The sequence below is a fragment of the Macaca mulatta genome, chromosome 5 (assembly GCF_049350105.2).
Source record: "Macaca mulatta isolate MMU2019108-1 chromosome 5, T2T-MMU8v2.0, whole genome shotgun sequence".
Classification (NCBI taxonomy): domain Eukaryota; kingdom Metazoa; phylum Chordata; class Mammalia; order Primates; family Cercopithecidae; genus Macaca; species Macaca mulatta.
The window spans coordinates 150,959,434-150,979,875 of NC_133410.1; the positions used below are offsets into that span (position 1 = coordinate 150,959,434).

The 20,442-nt window shown below is 36.3% G+C and overlaps 1 protein-coding gene across 8 annotated transcripts in view; it reads right to left on the reverse strand.

Annotated features, from left to right (window-relative positions):
- INPP4B (inositol polyphosphate-4-phosphatase type II B) overlaps positions 1 to 20,442 on the reverse strand; it is an 813,118-nt gene that overhangs the window by 78,006 nt on the left and 714,670 nt on the right. For all 8 annotated transcript variants that reach the window (XM_001091644.5, XM_015139258.3, XM_028848782.2 and 5 more), the window contains 5 exons: positions 14,944 to 15,116; positions 13,361 to 13,484; positions 12,192 to 12,309; positions 7,679 to 7,819; positions 4,444 to 4,541 (listed from right to left, as the gene is read on the reverse strand). In XM_001091644.5, the coding sequence (XP_001091644.5) occupies positions 4,444 to 4,541; positions 7,679 to 7,819; positions 12,192 to 12,309; positions 13,361 to 13,484; positions 14,944 to 15,116 (654 nt within the window). The remainder of the gene's footprint in view (positions 1 to 4,443; positions 4,542 to 7,678; positions 7,820 to 12,191; positions 12,310 to 13,360; positions 13,485 to 14,943; positions 15,117 to 20,442) is intronic.

Sequence of the window (20,442 nt, forward strand, 5' to 3'; positions counted from 1 at the left end):
TTGATGAAACACTATATACAAAACACTGGCATGTCAAATATTGTATAAAAAGTATAGAACAGGTTAAAAAAAAAAAAGCCCTGTTTTCTTTCTTAGCTCACAGTGCTAGTAAGCTCACCCTTATAGTGCTAGCATAGGAATCATTATGGTACAATTTCATTAGAGCCGTATGACAATATCCTTCTTCTTTATTAGAGAAAGGACACAGAATTTAGCCGTAATACTTTGAGAGTTGTTTCTTCCTCCCTTAAAGGGAAGAGGAAGACAGAAGGGGCTTTATCTGCTTCCTTCAGAAGCCCTGAATCATGTATAAGATGCGGTGGTGACTTTAAACACGGAGCAGTTTGTGTGAGTGATTTACAGAAGTACTATTTTATTTTATTTCTAGCACAAAATGTAAGTGTCTGAATGCTTTAGGTAGGCACAAAAGGGAACGTGAAGGATGTCTGAGATCATCAAGCCCAACAGGAAGATTAGAGCGAGAAAAGGGAGAAGCACTAATAACTGCCACACTGGAATTCCCAGGCTGATCAAAGGGGCCAGTGAGTATCACAGGTAGGACCTGAGGGGAAGTAACTTCTGAAGATTTCTCGTGCCTTAGAGTCAGCAGAACAACTGTCTGAGAGCTGCATCACATGCAGAGGAGATTTGGTGGGAGAAACACACAATACATGTGCCCAGATAGAGCAGTCATCAACAGCTTTGTCTATCTGACAGATATATAAGTTGTCCCTTGGTACCCAAGGAGGATTGGATCCAAAACTCCAGAAGATACCAAAATCACAGATGCTCAATTTTCTTATATAAAATGGCATAGTGTTTGCAAATAACCTAAGCACATCATCCCCTATACTTTAAATTATCTCTAGATTAATTATAATACTTCATGCAATATAAATTCTATGTAAATAGCTCTTAGACTATGTTTTAAAAGTTTTAATACTTTTGTCATTGCACTTTTTTTCCCAAATATTTTTGATCTGGGGTTGATTGAATCTGCGGACACAGATCACACGGATACTGAGGACCAACAATATATTATTTTCTGTAGATGAAGATTCAGCAAAGATTTACAGGAAAGGAACTTCTGGGATTCCTATATGTGGCCTCTTTCTCTGTAACAGGCACATCCCAGATCTAGATCCCATGAATTCCCCAAAAGAAAGAAAGACACAGAGGCCACCCAGCCCTACCAAGACTTCCACTAATGGCCTTTCTACAGTTGCAAGGAAGATGGGGGTGGAGGATAATAATATCTGAACTTGGCTGAATATTTCTTCCAAATGAAACTGAGATTTTAAGTAGTCTAAAAGCACTAGACTATGCTAAACATATTGAAAGGGCATGTTGATTGGCAACTTTAATTATCCATTTCCTATTCCCAATTACTAACTTCTAAAGGTTGATGAGTGCTTCATAAAACTGGTAGTAGTTGCTGAAATAAAACTATTCCATGTTTGTAGATTGCTGAATTGAGACTATAAATTAAAATTGCTACATATATAACAGAATTAGATGACATTTTGGAAAGAACATTTAGTCCACAAATGTTTCTATATGAGAAGAGTAAAAAGATGAGAGCTACTTGACTGGGAGTGAATATATAAGCTAAAATTAATTTATCATTAAGTCCTGATATCACAAAAGTCAGGGATATCCCTTAAAGTTAAGAAAATCTTTGGAGAAGAAACCTTTTTTTACTTCCAAAATAGAATTCACCTGCTTAATTCATAAATAATTTAAAAAGAGGATCAATAAATTAAGAGTCAGCACGTCAATAATGAATTAAAAAGTGAAAGTAATATGTTTTTTTTGTTTGTTTTTTTTTTTTTTTTGAGATGGAATCTTGCTCTGTCGCCCAGGCTAGAGTGCAGTGGCACAATCTCTACTCACTGCAAGCTCCGCCTCCCGGGTTCATGCCATTCTCCTGCCTCAGCCTCCCAAGTAGCTGGGACTACAGGAGCCCGCCACCGCGCCCGGCTAATTTTTGTATTTTTAGTAGAGACGGGGTTTGACTGTGTTAGCCAGGATGGTCTCGATCTCCTGACCTCGTGATCCGCCCATTTTGGCCTCCCAAAGTGCTGGGATTACAGGCATGAGCCACCACGCCTGGCCAGTAATATGTTTAAGAAATTAACCTATCCTTTAACATTGACACAAATTATCCCTTGATTTCGCTATGAAAGAAGGAAAATAATAGATTATATGGATTATGGATATGACCCAGCATGACAGTTTTTTCCTTCTTAGCAAATGGCCTAACCTCTACTCATACTCTTATAAAAGCTGTATTATTTTTTTTTTCCTTAAATAGAGCACAATTCAAATCATTCTTTGGCTTGCAATGTGTCTATAGGAGGAATAAACCCATATGTCATTATAATTGTATAGATTGGATTTGTACTTTTGTTATGGAGCACAACCACAGTCATACTACAACTCCATTCTGTGTCAAAGAGAGTTGTCTCAAAAATACAGGAAACAAAATATCAGAAAAAAATCCAGTATGTTCAGACAACTGTGTAAGCAATGAAATGCAATTGGTTTTATACAAAATTCCATCTTATTTGCAAGGAGAGAAATATATTTACATGTTTTCAAAAACACTTGTTTAATATTTAATTGGCAACATATAGAATCACATGTTGTTTTGTTGTTGTTGTTATTTTGAGACAGAGTCTCACTATATCACCCAGGCTGGAGTGCAGTGGCACAATCTTGGCTCACTGCAGCTTCGTCTCCCGGGCTCAAGCGATCCTCCCAACCCTCAGCCTCCTGAGTAGCTGGGATCACAGGCGCACACCATCATGCCTGGCTAATTTTTGTATTTTTTGTAGAGATGGAGTTTCACCATGTTGCCCGGGCTACAATTTTTCAGAGTTACATTCCTACGAAGAGCTACTTGAATGTAGAATTATTTTGTATTTCAACAGTGCCTCTACATATTTCTTTAGCAATATGATTGGTTTTAGTACTGGAACCCTTCACAGACTTTGCCAGCAACCTAATTTATAATATATGTTTTGAGTAAGGATGGCGTATTATTAGTTCTCAAACATTAGCATGAATCAGAAGTCACCTCAAAGGCCCATTAAAACAGAGACTCAGGGAGAGTTTAGTAGATTCACAGCTGGGCCTGAGGATTTGCATTGCTAACAGGTTTCCTGGTGATGCTGATGCTGCTGAACTGGGGACCACATATACTTTTCAAGAATTAATACAAAAAATATAATTTGGAAAAAAGTCTCAGAATTTTTATCAGTAGCTTGATAAAAATTATAGTTTGTTAAAAAAATCATTAACATCCAAGTTACAATAAACTCTTTTTCATTAATTACTAAAGAAAAATAGTTTTACTTACATTATTAACTTTTCAGATCATTAAAAAATTTAATACTGAAAGTATGTGGCTGCCAAAGAATCTCCATGTACTTAAGTTCATTTTGGCCAAAAATAATATTTGATTTGAAATAAAATATATAAATCATAATATAAAATCTGCAAGTGACATTTTTTAACTATCCACACATGGGCATGCATATGCCACTGTAATATTTTGATACCACATTCATTAGGTTATGAATAAACGCTCTGCCACCTGACATATTTCAACTAAACAACAGAATATAAATCAGTGAGCAAATTGTTCATAATTAAACAACAAGTAGTAACAAGTAGACTTTGATTATAGCTTTTGGTTAAAATATAATTTTCCTACTTTATTAAAACTTCACTTATCATTGTGAATATCTCAACATATTTATACTATTTATAGATGAATTCCAAATACATTCCAAGCTCTCTGATTTTGGACTGCTCAAATGTTTTGTGCTTAATGCAATAGGGAAAAGAAATGTAGAATTGAACAACAGCCCCCTCCAAGACAAATTCCAAACGTGTAAAACACATTTTTAAAGGCTTGGGTCCTTAACTTTTTTGTACAAAATACTGCAATACATATATTTAATAAGTTAGTTCCCTCATTCACACTGACTTAATATTACCTTGTATAACTGGTGTTATATCTGATGTTCTCCCACATGCGTGTCCAATGTCTGATGTTGCTTGTAAATGGAGACTTGAATCTTTAGTCAAGTCTTTAGTCAAGTCTTTTATATGGTTAAGAATTATACAAAATTTTTATCAGACTAATTAAAATGTGTAATTATAAGGTCCATATTTTTATTATTTGGCATTTTCTAGTGGCAATGAAATTAATGTCTTAGAATGAACAGCAGGACACATTCAAGAAGGCAATCAAGAGAATGATGCAGGTGTTGGCCATGCCACCTTGGCAATCAGTCTTTGAAATCAGATAATTTCAAAATCACTCTCATATCCCCACCCCTGCTTCTTTAGTCCAGTGACCTCTATGTCTGACCTATTCTAAAGATTTATAATCAAGAAGCCATTATTGTTATCTTCTCTAACTCACATACTTACAATCAGGAGGCATCTTTTCCATAAATATCTTGTAATATTCTTGTAGAAGTTCAAAGTTTTCCTGATTAATACTTTCTTGCAAAGAGACATCTCCAAACCTACAAATAGAAGAAAGAAAACAGTTATAAGTTATAAAATGGCACCAAAAAGTAACACGTTTTACCTTTCCTTTTTAAATGGATTGGAATAATTTCCTAAGGAAAGAGTCTGTCTCATTTTTCAGGCTACAATGCACAATGGTGATTTCAAACATATTCCAATCTCCACTGGCCCTGATTTTACTAATCACTTCTAATGCATCAAATATCCTCACAACCATCAAATGTGAATTTGGAGGAAATACCATGTATGAAACACCAGTCTTTGTGCATGGACATAATTGATAATATTAATTTCCCCATCCTACTCCACACCTCCGCTGCAGGGCTGTATCTCTGTATGTGTTTTAAAAACCTTCTTTCTTATTATCTATCCAACCTTCCATTTCACTCATGGCTGCTTAGGGAGGGGTCCAGAAGACCAGCACTGGACACTGGGCTGCACACAGTCTTGCCCACACTATCAACTGCTATAGGCACACGTAGAGCCAGATTTCCCAGACAGTAGATCATTTCTGCTGACATCTTTTTCTGTTCATACCGAGAAGTCAAATGGTTCTGTCCACATAGTCTTCTTCAAACTGTAATGTAATGTTTGTTGACTTCTCTTCCTCACAGGATTATACATTATTTCAGGATAGGAAGCAGATTTCATGCTTCTTGTTATCCTCTATTCCCCTTATATCCCACAGCTTGGCAGAGCATATGGTATTTTAAAAATACCATACTGGCTTAATATTAGTGTTATGGAGTAAATGCTTGTGTTGTCCTAAAATTCATATGTGGAAACCCTATCCCCAAAATGGCAGTATTTAGAGATATGGCCCCTAAGGGGTCAAGTTAAATGAGATTACGAGGGTGGCCTCTCTCTGTTCACAGGCACAAAGAAGAGGTTGTGTGAGCACACGGGGAGAATGTGGTCAGTCATTTGATAGCCAGAAGAAGAGCCCTCATCAGAAACCAAATTGGCTGGAACCTTGACCTTGGACTTCCTAGCTTCCTGAACTATGAGAAACAAACTTCCATTGTTTAAGCCACCCAGTCTATGGTATTTTGTTACAGCAGCCCTAGCAGACTAATAGTATTTATTTATCTAAGAATGGTCATATACAAGATCTACATTTTGATTTTGAGTAAACAGTAGTAAAATATTACTTCTAGATTACATAGCACATCTAACATGTAGATGTTGCTGGTAAAGCTCAAAATTCAGAATCAGAAAAAGGAGGTTCAGAGAACAGAGAGTAAGCAATATGCCCAGATTAACAGTTGGTTGATGTCAGAGTGCTATTCATATTCAGGCCTCCTTCTCACAGGGTTTCCCTACTTTGCCATTTTGCCTTCTTTTCCAGTCTTGTGTGTCTTGTACGGCTTCCGTGTGTGAAAAAAGTGCATTCTTAGTATGAAAGAGAGATGAGAGGGAAGGAAAGGACACTTCTTAAATAAAATGACTGACAACTAAAACAGTCACAATGACAAGAATGATGCAAATTAGTCCATTTTAGAAGCCTTGAAAATATAATGCTGACTAGTCTTTGAAAAGTCTGTGAATAAAAGAGTCTCATATCTCTCTCAAGATCGCAATAACAGACCTTGTTAATTCCAACTCTAAACACTCTACTCTAGTGTACCAAAGAAGAGGCAATTTGGAGTGCTGTTTCCCTGCTCCACGTTGTAGAGTTTATGATCCGGAATATCATTCATCTCAAACACTGAATTTGCTAAGACAAATATGTATAGATAAATAGAATATAATCTGATCCTAGACACTAGCCTTCAAAAGTGCTTAATTACCAAAGCAAGGAATGTGCTAGGTACTTTTAACCTTACCTGTGGGGCAGGGGTCACTTGGAGAGTGAATTATAGACAAGAAAGCATGTTAAATATTATACTACCAAAGACTATCAAACTCCCCAAATTGTTGCCTGTGAAGGAACTTCTCCAGCCAGCCCCCACAGCGAAGATGATAACTTCTTTCTCTAAAATATTTCAAAAGTATGCTCTATGATCTTTTTTTGTTAATTTTTTGAGACAGAGTTTCACTCGTGTCACCCAGGCCAGAGTGCAATGGTGCAATCTCGGCTCACCTCAACCTCCGCCTCCCCAGTTCAAGCGATTGTTCTGTTTCAGCCTCGCAAATAGCTGAGATTACAGGCGCCCGCCACCACGCCCAGCTAATTTTTGTATTTTCAGTAGAGACAAGGCTTCACCATGTTGGCCAGGATGATCTTGAACTCCTGACCTCAGGTGATCCACCTGCCTCTGCCTCCCAACATGCTGGGATTACAGCCATGAGCCACCGCGTCCAGCCGAAAAAAGTGATTTTTAACAGTGACTCATGGGATCACAGTACAATCATTTGTTGACTGAGCAAGTCGTTATAAAAAAAAGTTAACATTACCAAATAATAACCATTACAATAAACACAAAAAAGAGAAAGACTCTGTTTTAGATTTAAAAAATTTGGGCCGGGCGCGGTGGCTCAAGCCTGTAATCCCAGCACTTTGGGAGGCCGAGACGGGCGGATCACGAGGTCAGGAGATCGAGACTATCCTGGCTAACACGGCGAAACCCCGTTTCTACCAAAAAATACAAAATATTAGCCGGGCGAGGTGGCGGGCGCCTGTAGTCCCAGCTACTTGGGAGGCTGAGGCAGGAGAATGGCATAAACCCGGGAGGCGGAGCTTGCAGTGAGCTGAGATCCGGCCACTGCACTCCAGCCTGGGTGACAGAGCGAGACTCCGTCTCAAAACAAAACAAAACAAAACAAAACAAAAAACACAAAAATTTGATGCTATTATCTGTTTACAATATTGAGATATATATAAACATGAATTCTAAACTTTAATACACACATAGGTATTTGGAAATAAAGAAGGTTAATCCATTTGAATGCTTTATTTAGTACTGGCATCAAGATTTTCCTCAATGTTTTTGCCACATTTAAATTTGACTTGGGCCAGGATTCCTTAAATATGAAAATTTACCTTCTATCTCAAATAATTTGGTACTGATAAAAAGAAAAATGTTATGCATAAATCGATGTTAGTTCTATATGCAAATACGTGGGACTTCTCATCATATGCTTAAGAGGAACAAAGAAAAATCTCAAGTGCCACTCTTACACCAAAGCTTACCTCTCAGCCAGAGTTTGCTGTTCATTGATTCCAACGTTAAAAAGTACTGGATACACATGAAGCAACTGTCCTTCTTTAATCTGTAGAGGTAGCGACTCAAACATCCTGGCTGGAAGCTTGACCTCTACCACATAATGTTCTCTAAAGAAGGCAGAGGACAAAGGGAAGAAACATTACTTACTTGTTTTGTGTTATTTTAGATTTATTGGAAGAAAACAATAAAAGGGTTGGGATATAGCACTGATTTAGTTTTCTGTTTGCTATATGCTTATTTTCCTCATTCATTCATCTCCTTATTAAATTACTTGACATAAAAAAGTTTGTAAGGATTCATTTACATGTGTGATTTCTCTACCTCACTCTGAATTCCTTAGGAAAGAAATGTTTAGTCCATTTTTGTATACCCAGGGTCATGTGCATTGATAGCCTCATTTTGTTTTCTTATTTTTAAAACTCAATCAGTCCTAAGAATAAGAACACTAATCTAATGACTGCTGTTTCAATACAGTGAAGCTAAATAAACCAAATAATTTATATAGTGTTTTGGTATGGCCTGTTTGTTATCACTATTGATGAGTGTTTCTGTTTATGATGGGCTGATGGAAAGGTAATGCTTTTATTGCTTAGAGTGAAACTTTTGGGAATTCTGGTCATTTTGAAACATTAACATATCACAGGAGCATTTTTTCATTGGAAATGTCCATTAAAAACTACCCCCTTTTTAATGTTGAAAATTTAAGTTAGGATTGATACAATATGATTAATAAGAGTACCTACTTACATATTTCAAAAATTGTCATCTTCCAATACAGTGTGAATTGAATATAGAAATTTAGAAAGTTTTGCCCAGAGGTTGAGAAAATCCATGTGTTTCAAGAACTATACAGAGGGATGGGATTGTAAGATACACATTGGGGAAATAAGCATAGGACAAATAGTGAGCCTCTTTGTGAAAATCTTTTTAATTTCTCCTAGTGTAACATTATTGATAAACAGTATGGACCACTGACTCTGAGACTTGCTTTTTTCTAGCTATGAAACAGAGACCTGGTAAATATCATGAATTTAGCAAGCACGGATGTTAGCATTACCTTCAGATGAATGAGCGCATTATTTTTCTTTGTTTAATTGCTCTCAATGCCATTTACAATAGCCTGGCTAACAGTCTTTCAGGAATATGAGAAGCATCAATGAGTCAGTTCATGATTTAAACTTGCTCTGAAGGTGAAACATATAATTTCTTTGTGATAATTTTACCAGGTTTATTAAGAAATTTATATGAACTAACGTATTTTACATATATAATTAATAATTTTAGCAAATTTATAAAATTACACAATCATCACAATAATCCAGGTTTAGTTCATTTCCATCAACTTAAAACAATTCCTCGTGCCCATTTACACTCAACTTTACTACCATCAGCAGCCCAGAAAGCCATTCATCTATTTTCTCTCTATTTCCTATGAATGAATTTTATTTTTCTGCACATATCCTATGAATTGATTCATACAGCATGGAATATTTTCTATCTGGCCTTTTTCACCTAGTATAATGTTTTTGAAGTCATCCATGTTGTGGTACGTATCAGAAGCTTGTTCCTTTTTATTAGTGAATAGGATTCTATTGTATCGATATCACATTTTGTTGACACATTTATCAGTTGATGGACACTTGGATTACTCCATGATTTGGGATATTATTAATAATGCTGCTATGAACATGCAGGAATGAACCGTGGTGTGGAAGTATGTTTCATTTTCTCTTGGGTGTATGTCTAAGAGTCATATGATAATTTTGTATTTAACTTTTTAAGACTGTCAAACTGTTTTCAAAGTGACATTTCCACCAGCAATGTACAAGGGTTCCAGGTTTTCCACATCCTCACCAACATTTGCTCTTATCTGATGATTCTAGTGTAAGTGGATTGGTATCTTTGATTTTAAATTTATTCTCCTAGTGATGAATTATGTTGAATATGTTTTCTTGAACTTATAAATCATTCATATATCCTATTTGGTGAAATGACTATTCAAACTTTTTGCCCATATTTAAATTTGTTTTTTGGTGTCATTATTATTGAGTTGTAACATTTATTTACATATTCTGAATATGAGTCCTTTTTCAAAAATATGATTTGTAAATACTGTCTTCTAATGTGTGGCTTGTCTTTTTACTTACTTAATGGTGTTTTTTTTTGATGCCTAAATGTTTATAATTTTGATGCAGTCCTATTTATCTATTTTCTTCTTTTATGGGTCTTGATTCTTGTGTTATGTCTAAGAACTCATTACCTAAACCCAACTTACAAATATTTCCTTCTGAGTTTTCTTCTAGAAGTTTCACAGTTTTAGCTATTACATTTAGACTGATAATCTATAGTGAGCTAATTTTTGCATATGTGTAAATTCTTTTCTTTCCATATAGATAAACCAATTGTCTCAGCATCGTTTTTTGAAAAGATTCTCCATTCTCCATTGAATTAACCTTGGCAGCTTTGCTGAAAATCACTTGACTTTAAGGATAATAGTTTATTTCTGGAGAGTAAATTTTGTTCAATTAATCTACATGTATATACTTATGCTAATACTACATTGTCTTGATTATTATAGTTTTGTAGTCATTTGTGAAGTCTGAAAGTATAAACTTTTCTACTTTGTTCTTCTTTTACAAAAATTGTTCTTCTTTTACAAAATTTCTGGGTCCTTTGCATTTACATATAAATTTTAGGTTAGGCTTGCCAATTTCTGCAAAAAGACTACAGAGATTTAGATAGTGATTGCAGTGAATCTATAGATCAATTATGGAGAATTACTAAACAACACTGAGTCTTCTAATACATGAACACAGGCTGTCTCTCCATTTATTGGATCCTATTAATTTCTCTCAGCAATATTTTGTGTGTTCTGTGTACAACATTCTAACTTAGTTAAATTTACACCTATTCTTTTTGATGTAATTGTGAGTTAGACTTGTTAATCCAAACCACCACTATTTCTGACAACTTTCAGGACTGTGCTATTTCCTACTCCAATCCAAGTCAAATCAGCCCACTCTGGTAGTGAAGCTGTTGTGTTAATGGCCTTGCCCTAGGAGAACTGTGTTCACAGGGCCAGGGTTGATGGGAGCAGTCCTCAATAAAATGCCTCAGACTCTTACTGATGCTACCCAATGTTCTCTGGTTTCTCGCAAACAAGTGCTTCTGAATTTGTGGTGTGCATCCGATTTATTCTGTTTGTCCTAAAATGGTTGTTTCGGATTATTATTTCCAGTTGTAATATTGCTTTTGGAGAGAGGGTGTGCTAAGCTGCTCACTTCATCATTCTCGGAGTCATGCCCCTACCTACATGATTACTTTTGAGTTTCAATACTGCTTGAAGAACTTCCTCAGAAAAAGCAAGCTGCACTCTGCCTATGCCAGATGGCCTGGTAAGCTTCCCTTAAACATTGTGATATAAGTATTAGTGTTTCACTTTTGACAGTAAACTTGAGAGAAATATAGAATTGTGCTGTTTTTCGGGTGTGCGTATGAGCAATTTTATTCTCTTTCTCCCAGATGAATGGCAAGTTAAGTATTAATTCTAGGTAAATATTTAGTTTCTGAGGATGTGGGTTTTTTTGTAAGAAAGTTACCTTTCAGCCAACTATGTGGTTCTGAGTATCCTTCACAAAATTTAAAATAATTATTATATGTTTACTATCAACAAGAAGACAAGTTTACTTTGAACTTTATACTTAGTTTGTTCTGCATCTCTCTTTAGCATGAAACGGACTCTCCCTTTTGTATATTCATATGTTTTGAACATGACCTGAGAATGTTTCAAATTTTAAATATCCTCATGCAGCAATTAAAAACACTAACACCAGAATAGTTTGGACTTCTGATTGAGACAACTTACTATAGGATGTACCTCTTCTTTTGGAGATATGTTCTACACACCATCATTTTTCTTAATTATTTCTGATATTTTGCCCATCATACACTGACCTTCGAAGCTATTTATTTAAAATCCTTCTCGGAAATCTCAGTCTGAGAGTGAGTTGTCAAAAATAATTAAGAGAAATGGTGGTATATTCCCCTGACACAGAAATATATCTTTTCTAAAATGTTACTGCTTTTAACTGAATTTAATTTAAAGTCATCTCAAGAATTATGATTCTATTAACTGAACGATTCCCACAAAAGTAAAAACACCCACAGCTTTGGATGAGATAGTAATAAGGAGAAAAATGTTCTCATGCAAGCTATTATTTTGAATTTCTTGTATTTTGTGGGAGAGTACTGCCATACTCAACTCACTACAATTTAAAACATTCATGAGACTTCCAGGAGTTTTTCAAGATTGTCCCATATCATATCACCCATGTTTATTTTTTACCAAAAAGGAAAAGAAAACAAAAGAAAAATTCCCAAATCAAACCTGAATTCTCCTTGCCTCCTCTGACAGGAGTTAATATGACACATCTAACAAAGCCTGGTCTTCAGGAAGTGAGCACTGTGAGCGCTGCTTACCGTCTTCCTGTTACAACTGGCAATACATCATTGGATTTGGCTTCAATTATTTTAAATGCGACTTTCTTTAAATCAGAAATGCCAACAGCCATGTCCTCTAGCATTCCAATTTCATCACCTAAGCAAGAGAAAAGGCACTTAGTTACAAACAAACATTTGAGGAAAATGTCATTAGCTACTATGCCTCCCTGCTGGAATTTGTTCTAGCATTTTATTGAATGAGTTTCTGAATGCAGTGAACCTACCTACTCTAGATACTTTTCCTCAGAGGCTGAAGGTTTTCCTTAGTGAAATGGGAACCATTTCAATGGACTCCAGAAGTCAATCTACCCTTTGAGGGGAGGAAGAACGTGGGCATTTGCTGTGAGGCTGGAGAAAGGTTTTAACCCCTTTATGATTTGTGTACATTTCTTTCTACTGGCAGGACTGATATGCGTTGTCTAGAAATAACAGAGGTAGCTGAATTGATAATCACTGACCCAGGTTCATGCTAGTTTTGCATCTCCATACATTAACAAATGAAGCCTAAGAGGGGGATCATTAAGATTCCAGATCAGCACTCTCTAACAGAAGCATAATGTGAGCCACATATATAATTTTAAATTTCCTAGTAGTCATTTTTTAAAAGAGTGAAATTAAAAAGGTAGAATTAATTTTAATAATAGATTTTACTTAATCCAGTATATCCAAAATACCATTTCAGTTGTAAATTAATATAAAAGTATTATCAATATAAAATACCTTTTAAAACTAGTTTTTGAAATCTGGTCTGCATATCTAGTACTTATTGATTTGGACCAGACACATTTCAAGTGTCCAATAGTCACGCAAGGCTACTATATTGAACCGTGCAGTTCTAGACATTACAGGGCTCAGACTTTAAAATCTAGTCATTGAAACTATGTTGGCACAGAGCCTTTTATATTAAAAAAGCCAGATGGCTGCTCAGAAGTCCACTCTGAAATAATCTATAATTCCATTTTCAAACCTTAATGGGAGGCAAAAGTAAGTTACAAGGTGAATACAAAAAACTGAAAGTTACATTATTTTTGTAATACTTGGTGAAATAAAGGTCTACTTCTTATTTTTATGTTTTTTGGAAAAAATTGTGGGTTAAATATCCTATGAATAGAAATGTGACTTTTAACTTGTACTAAAGCAATACTCACTGTATGTACTTAGTAGCCCTTCATACTGTACTATCAACCCCACTGTGTGAAGCTGCTGTAGGAAGCCTGGGTCATACAGACTTGTCTGTAATTTGATGATAAAACCACAAACCAATCCGGCAAGCTGAAAAAAAAAAAATACTGATAAGATTTACTGCAGTTAGCAAACGTATTTGTTTTATTTTGAAATATTTTAAGACTTCTGAGGCATCACAGATTCGATTCTCAGGTATGTGTAACAAAACTACAACTATTTGGTAGGCATATTAAAACAAGTTGACAGTCTTTGATCTAGAATTGCTGTGTATAAAAGTCTTGGGGAAAGTAGAAGTGCAAAGGGAAAAAGAACATGGACAGCAGTGAGGTTGATGGGTCTTCAAATCTTATGTCTACCATTTCTAACAGTAAAATCATAAACACTTAAGCACTTCCAAATCTTATTATTTTTTGTACATGTAAAATAGAGATGATAATAATAATTTCACAGGGTCATGAAAATAACACAATGACAAAACATATATGTATAAGGCAGAGCATATTTTCCGACACCTGGTTAGCTCCATGTGCCACTGTACCATTCATGAACTAGCACGGGAAAGGGACAGTTTGGTTAAAACATTCCGTTTTCCTAGAATGTTTAGAAAGATAAGCCTTCTTTTTCTTCCCCTCCATATGCCCTGTCTATAAAACTCAGCCATGGGGATGGAGGCAGGTGGGGAGAAGGAAGGCACCAGCACCGTCACCGTGATGGAGGTAGGCCTTGGCATTATGAATCATGTTGGGTGTAGGCAAAGAAGGTGGCCTTTGTGAGAGATCTAAACAAAATAAGAGATCTTTGTGAAACCTTGTCCCAAGATTCATGGGGGAACTGTACGTATAAGCGGCTGCAAACAGATCCCCCTTGCCAAGTCCTAGTTTGTCACCTGCAGTGCAAGGCAACAGTCCCTTCCCTTACACTTATGTAGACCCCTGAGCATAACACAAAGATGATGACCATGTCCTTCATGGATTTCATGCCCTGTGAAGCAGAATTTATATGTTAGAGACTTGGCCATCTCTTTTCAGAAATAAATACTTAAGATCTCATATACTCTTTGCTTAGGATATTCAGCTGATATTTACTGTGAATAAGAAACATGGGGTAGCAAAACTTTAAGGATCTTTCTAAAAATAAAGCTGTCCCAATAAGAATTCTATTCATTATCAAGGATAGAATGGTAACAATCCGGCACTGTTTTTTTTTTTTTTTTTTTTTTTTTTTTTTTTTTTTTGAGACGGAGTCTCGCTCTGTCGCCCAGGCTGGAGTGCAGTGGTGCGATCTCGGCTCACTGCAAGCTCCGCCTCCCGGGTTCACGCCATTCTCCTGCCTCAGCCTCCCGAGTAGCTGGGACTACAGGCGCCCACAACCGCGCCCGGCTAATTTTTTGTATTTTTAGTAGAGACGGGGTTTCACCGTGGTCTCGATCTCCTGACCTTGTGATCCGCCCGCCTCGGCCTCCCAAAGTGCTGGGATTACAGGCGTGAGCCACCGCGCCCGGCCAATCCGGCACTGTTTTGTACTAACAATAACAACAGGCACCTACCGCTTGACTGAAGACGATGTCTCTTCTTAGCGTCAGCATCAGACACTGGGGCAAGCTGTACGCAAGTTCCTGAAGGAGCACAAACGTCAGGGACTGCTTGGCTCGGTTCACCACTTCTCCCATGCAGTCCTTCAGGGTAAGGATGAGGGGATACAACTGTTCATACCAGTCCTCTGAGGGAAGGGGGTGTAAGAACAGTGCAACAGATGAAGGAAGGTCTTGGAATATAATGGAGAACCAACTTCCAACTTACTTTTATTTTTTCAATAAAGTTAGACATATTCTTAAGGATTCACAAAGATCAGACCTGAAGATCTCTAATTTAAAATCTGTCCCCTAAAAATGTCCATGAGCAGCCAGCCATCGGACCTCTCCATGTGGATGCATTTAACATATTTGCAGCAGATCTCTCTTCTCTGCTCATCTCTGATCTGTGCACTGCCTGTATCTTAGTGAGTGGTGCCATCAAATCTTTCTCATACCGGAAATAGAAGTTTTACTGGCCTTCCTCTTCTGCAGTTTTCACATTAACTTGGTCATTAAATTAGTTCTACTACTGTAACAGTCCATCAATATGCATCTTCTCCTTGTCCATGCCCATTGTCGTTTATTGCTCTCCCTTGGATCACTTCCTGGACTACTCCCTAACCCATCTCCCTTCCTCTGGTCATACTCTACTGAATTCCCTTCTTAACAGTGTTGCCGGAAAGATTTCTAATCATTTTGTATCTGATTCTATCACTCACTTCTCACTTCTTAAAATATTTTGATAAAAAACCTAATAAAGCATTCATAAATAAATAAAGTTCAAACTCATGAAAGACTCTCCATTATCTAAACTTTGCCTATTTGTCTAATCTCATCTTTCAGAACTTTATTTGCTGTCTTGAGTCTCAGGTGAAGTGAACCACATGTATTTCCTTAAACTTATCCCGTTCTCTCATCTCAATGTCTTCGCAAATCCTATCTCCTCTCCTAGAACACTCTTTTTCTACTTATCTTCCTGACAAATGCTTTATCTCTTCTGCAGACTCAATTCAGGATTTCTCTTCTCCAGGAAGTCTTCCTTCATTTCCCCCTTACTACACTTCCCTGTTCCCTGAAGATTGGGTTGAGTTGACTTCCTTTTGTGCCTATAGCTTCTTGTCCTTACTGTTTCAGGACTACTCACACACTACTCACCATTTTCCTCTGCAAGAAAGAGAACTCACTGAGGGCAAGGAATTCATTTTTTAATCACTGAATCACTAGAACCTAGCACAGTGCCTAGCATATAGTAAATATTCAATAAGTTTTAATTGAATGAGAAAAGTTACAGTAAATATAACAGAGTTTTAAAGATATAGACAAGTATAAGTAAGTCAAGTTTTCAGTAGTATTTGGGATTCAAATAGCTGTTCTTCAAATGAGGATGCAAAACTGAGACCATTTGTGCTATTTGTGTGTCTAGATTTCTAACATGCCTCAATCATATAATTATGACTTTGGTATGATAGAGAACCAATTTATGTTCTGTTTCAGTTAATTTGGAGATCAAAGCCCTGGCAAATGTTAACTATCATAAATTCTTGACTGTGTGACATTCCATTAATATATAAATAAATTAATGGATGACAAATACGATTTGATATGAATGAGCACACGCTGCGAAATTAATTATAAAGCAGGAACTAAAATGATATTATCTCCTCATCATAAAAGTGCAAGCATCATTGTGAGTAATGTGAGTGGTAAATAATCAGTTAAGACCTTGAAAGAGTGACAGAGAACAATAAAAAGAATCATAATCACTATCGTACCATGTCTACTGTCACTTATTTATTTTATGTTGTGGTATAATAGACTAGATGAAATAAATCCAAAGGGTTGAAAAGATAATTAATGGACCCAACATAATAAAAAGATATGCTCTTATTAATACTCTTTGAAATGCCTATGTGATGCTATAATGTAAAATACATTAGAATGTTAGAAATTATTATTTTAAAAATATTGTAGATGTAAGTGCTATTATAAGGATAAAAAACATAGAGAAAGAGGAATGCAACAGAGCCCTTTTAATGCATAATCATTTAATATTGGACAAACTTATAGGCAGCCTAGAATAAAATGTGAACAAGGGTTTGATTAAAACAAGCATTGGTTAACTGTTGATCCTTATGTCATTGTCATGTGTAAAAGGGAAAATGGAGGTACACTGGACTTTTTTTCATAATAAAAGATACATCAATAGATATCAAGAATGAATATCCTATATTCCTATTTTTTTCATATTTGCATTTTTTTATCTCCTGTTCTCTCTCTCACTTTCTTACGTAATTGTTGCTCTCAATATGAATGGGTAGACTAATAGACACAGGGAAACACTAGAAAAAACTTCAATAAAATAACCCAGCTGTAAATTTTACACAATAGCAGACTGAAAACTGATTTTGTTTTGTGCTTAGCTCTGTAGAGATTCGTTTCTACTAGAGAATTTCCGAACATAAAATACATCTTCTGTGCAGTAGGTGGCGCTGCTTAATCAGGCTGAAGTAGAACTACTTTGCACTTGCTGCATTCAAGTAACTGATTTTTACTTTTGTATGCAGTTGTATAGTTCCCAAACAGCATGGACTTATTGTTTAAGCATCTTGCATCATATTATCCTGAATCAAGTGGTGAATACTTTATATGATTTTTCTAGTTAGAAAATTAAAAAAAAACAAGTGGCCACATTTTTCTTTCTTGCAAGATATTGTGACAATTCTAATTCAATGTTTGTTTCTGTTAAAAGTATTTAAAAGAGAAAATTTTGCAGATTTTCTCATTAGCATAAGGATAGGTGCTGTATTCAATTCCATCTTCACTTATTTAACCAGTTGATTCTTAATTGTAAACTATAATCAGATGACCAAAAACAGAAAACCAAAACAAGTCTGGTTTCCAGTTCCACAAGAATAGAAGTGGAAACCTGGGAAAACAGGAACACACAACATTCTAAACCTAGGAACACTGTTACATACTTCTGATACTAATGATATTCCAGCATCTCTATTTAGCATAATTATATATACCTTTTATGGCTAAAATTTCAGGAAAATAACAATATAGGAAAGCGTTAATTATGAATGAGAAAATTACAAGTTCATGAGCAACGTAAAATGTCTTTAAAATAGTAGTAAGCTTTCTATGGAGGAACATAAGTGAAAAAGTTAAAAATAAATTTTTTTTTTCTAGAAAAGAAACAATTTAAATTGAGCAGATAATGGAAAATTGTACTGGAAAATTCCAATTGCCAATGACTCCAGGTTTTCTTCTCTGTTAATATGCAGTCAGTGTAAATCTCAGATTCTGAAATAAACAAAGTGAGTATGACAGGCCAAAGCAAGGCCAAAGTCAGTTCATAAATGGCCTTTTTGCTCCAATGAACATCCCATATCATTCTCACAAAGGAACAGTAAATGCTTTAGTTTTTTGCTTTAAAATACGTTTTGGGGGAAATTAAAGAAAAAACCTAGGCTTCAGCTCTTGACAGTTTTCAGATTTGTCACTTGCCTATTACCTTTGTGTCTCTCCATACTTTACAGTTTACATGGTGTGTATTTGGTCCTCCTGATAAAGATGAAGGTAGTATTTATTCATTCATATATATATGTGTGGGTATGTGTGTATATATATAAGAATATATATATATATATATGTGTGCATACACACACACACACAATCTTAGTTGAAACTCGAAACTAAATTCAGAAGAGTGGATGTATTTCAGGATTTCATACTTTTATGTACACACATACACACACATATACACACACACAGTTTTTTATAAACTTAGTGAAGCTGGGAGCTAAGGGTGCCCCACAATATAGTTAACTGTCCCACCATCTCTTCCCTGAGCCAACTAGCCTAGCAGGCACTAAGTGTGATTTTATTCCCTGGGCTCCTTTCCATGACAGAGGAAAATACTAGGAGAATGTTTGAGTGCATCTATAAAAACTTGCTGAGACTCCTTAACCCTGAGACCAACAAGCAGAGTCTTTCCTCGGGAAAACATAAAATGCATGTGGCTTAGCCGAGCTTTCCTGAGTTTTGTGAAGTGTGTTGGAAGCCATCCAAGCACAGCCTCTGTTTTCCAGCCCCTCTACTTGCTTCTCCGACATATTCAAGGGAAGCTCACTGAGGGATTCAGAGAACGGCTGCTGGGTGCCCCCCCTCACCTCCTCCACACACCATCTATTTCCTGTGCAGGATGTTCACGTCCTCTGAGCTCAATGGCTCTTATGTTACTCAGGAGAAAAATAAAAGAGCCAAATATCAACCAGCTGTAGCAGAGCATCATGCTTTCTTTCCAATTTCTGAGCCATTCTCTTCTCAGGTGCTTGGTCTTCTTTGCTCATTTAAAATAATTAACTTCACAAAAGCTCGTAGCTATTGTTATTTTTGTTATCACAACCTTTCAGACACAGAAAAAAAAAGAAAAGTGAAAAGATTGCACATCCATTAAACTTTATACAAAGAGATAACAGAAGAAATGAGCCAGCTCTTAGGATTCTCTTCAGGTAACAAGATGATGAACTGTGAAGACAAGCGATTAGAATGGCCATTAAGGGGGGCAATAAAATTCCCAAGGTCATGAAGTGAACACAGACCAAACTTATAGCCAGTAGGGATTTTAATCTATGCCTGAACCCCAGGCAGCACAGAAATGGTGATGGGTTCATGGTTGGGGGCTGGGGGTGGAAGAAATCTATTTCCTGCTTATAAAATTTTTGTTGACTTTGAAGGGCCTATGCCTTACATCAACCCAAATATGGGTACCTATGTGCCTCTCTGAGTGAAGTTCTTATCTTTCAGGCACAATTTTGCAGTGTGAACATTCATAATGTGAAGGGATCAACTAATAATAAGGCTTTTTCTGCAGACACTTTCTAAGTAAATTCCTTTCTATGGGTATAATACATGTAACCAACTTTGGTCATAGACCCTCGACACCTGCCCATAGGAGGCCTCTAAATACCTGGACATATCCTAAGGGCACAGGGCATAGAAACTAGGCTAATTCCAGACAATAGAAGAGTAATCAGAAAAAGAAAAGCACCCGAGGAAACTTGACTGCTTCAAATGTTTTCTGGGCCGCTCAGAATGTCCTTCTCCAACCAAGCCTTCCTGATCCTCTTCCTGTCTTTATAATCTACTGCCTGTCTCTGACACAGGAATTGAGAAATCAATTTTTTGTCTTCTTTTAATAAATGCTAATGTGTCTTTCTTATATCATTGCTCCCCCCTCCTTTTTCACTGACATCATGAGAAATGGACTCATTCATTGGACAAAGATAGTGTCTTCTACGTGAGGTGCTGTGGGTGATACCAACATTTTTAACTCATGTCCCCTCCCTTCAAGGAGCTAAAATCGAGAAGGAAAGGTAAGAAGTATGAAGGAATACCTACAGTATAAGGCAATATGATAACAGCTACGAAAGTTGGGATAGTGACCAAACAAGTTTTAGAAGACTG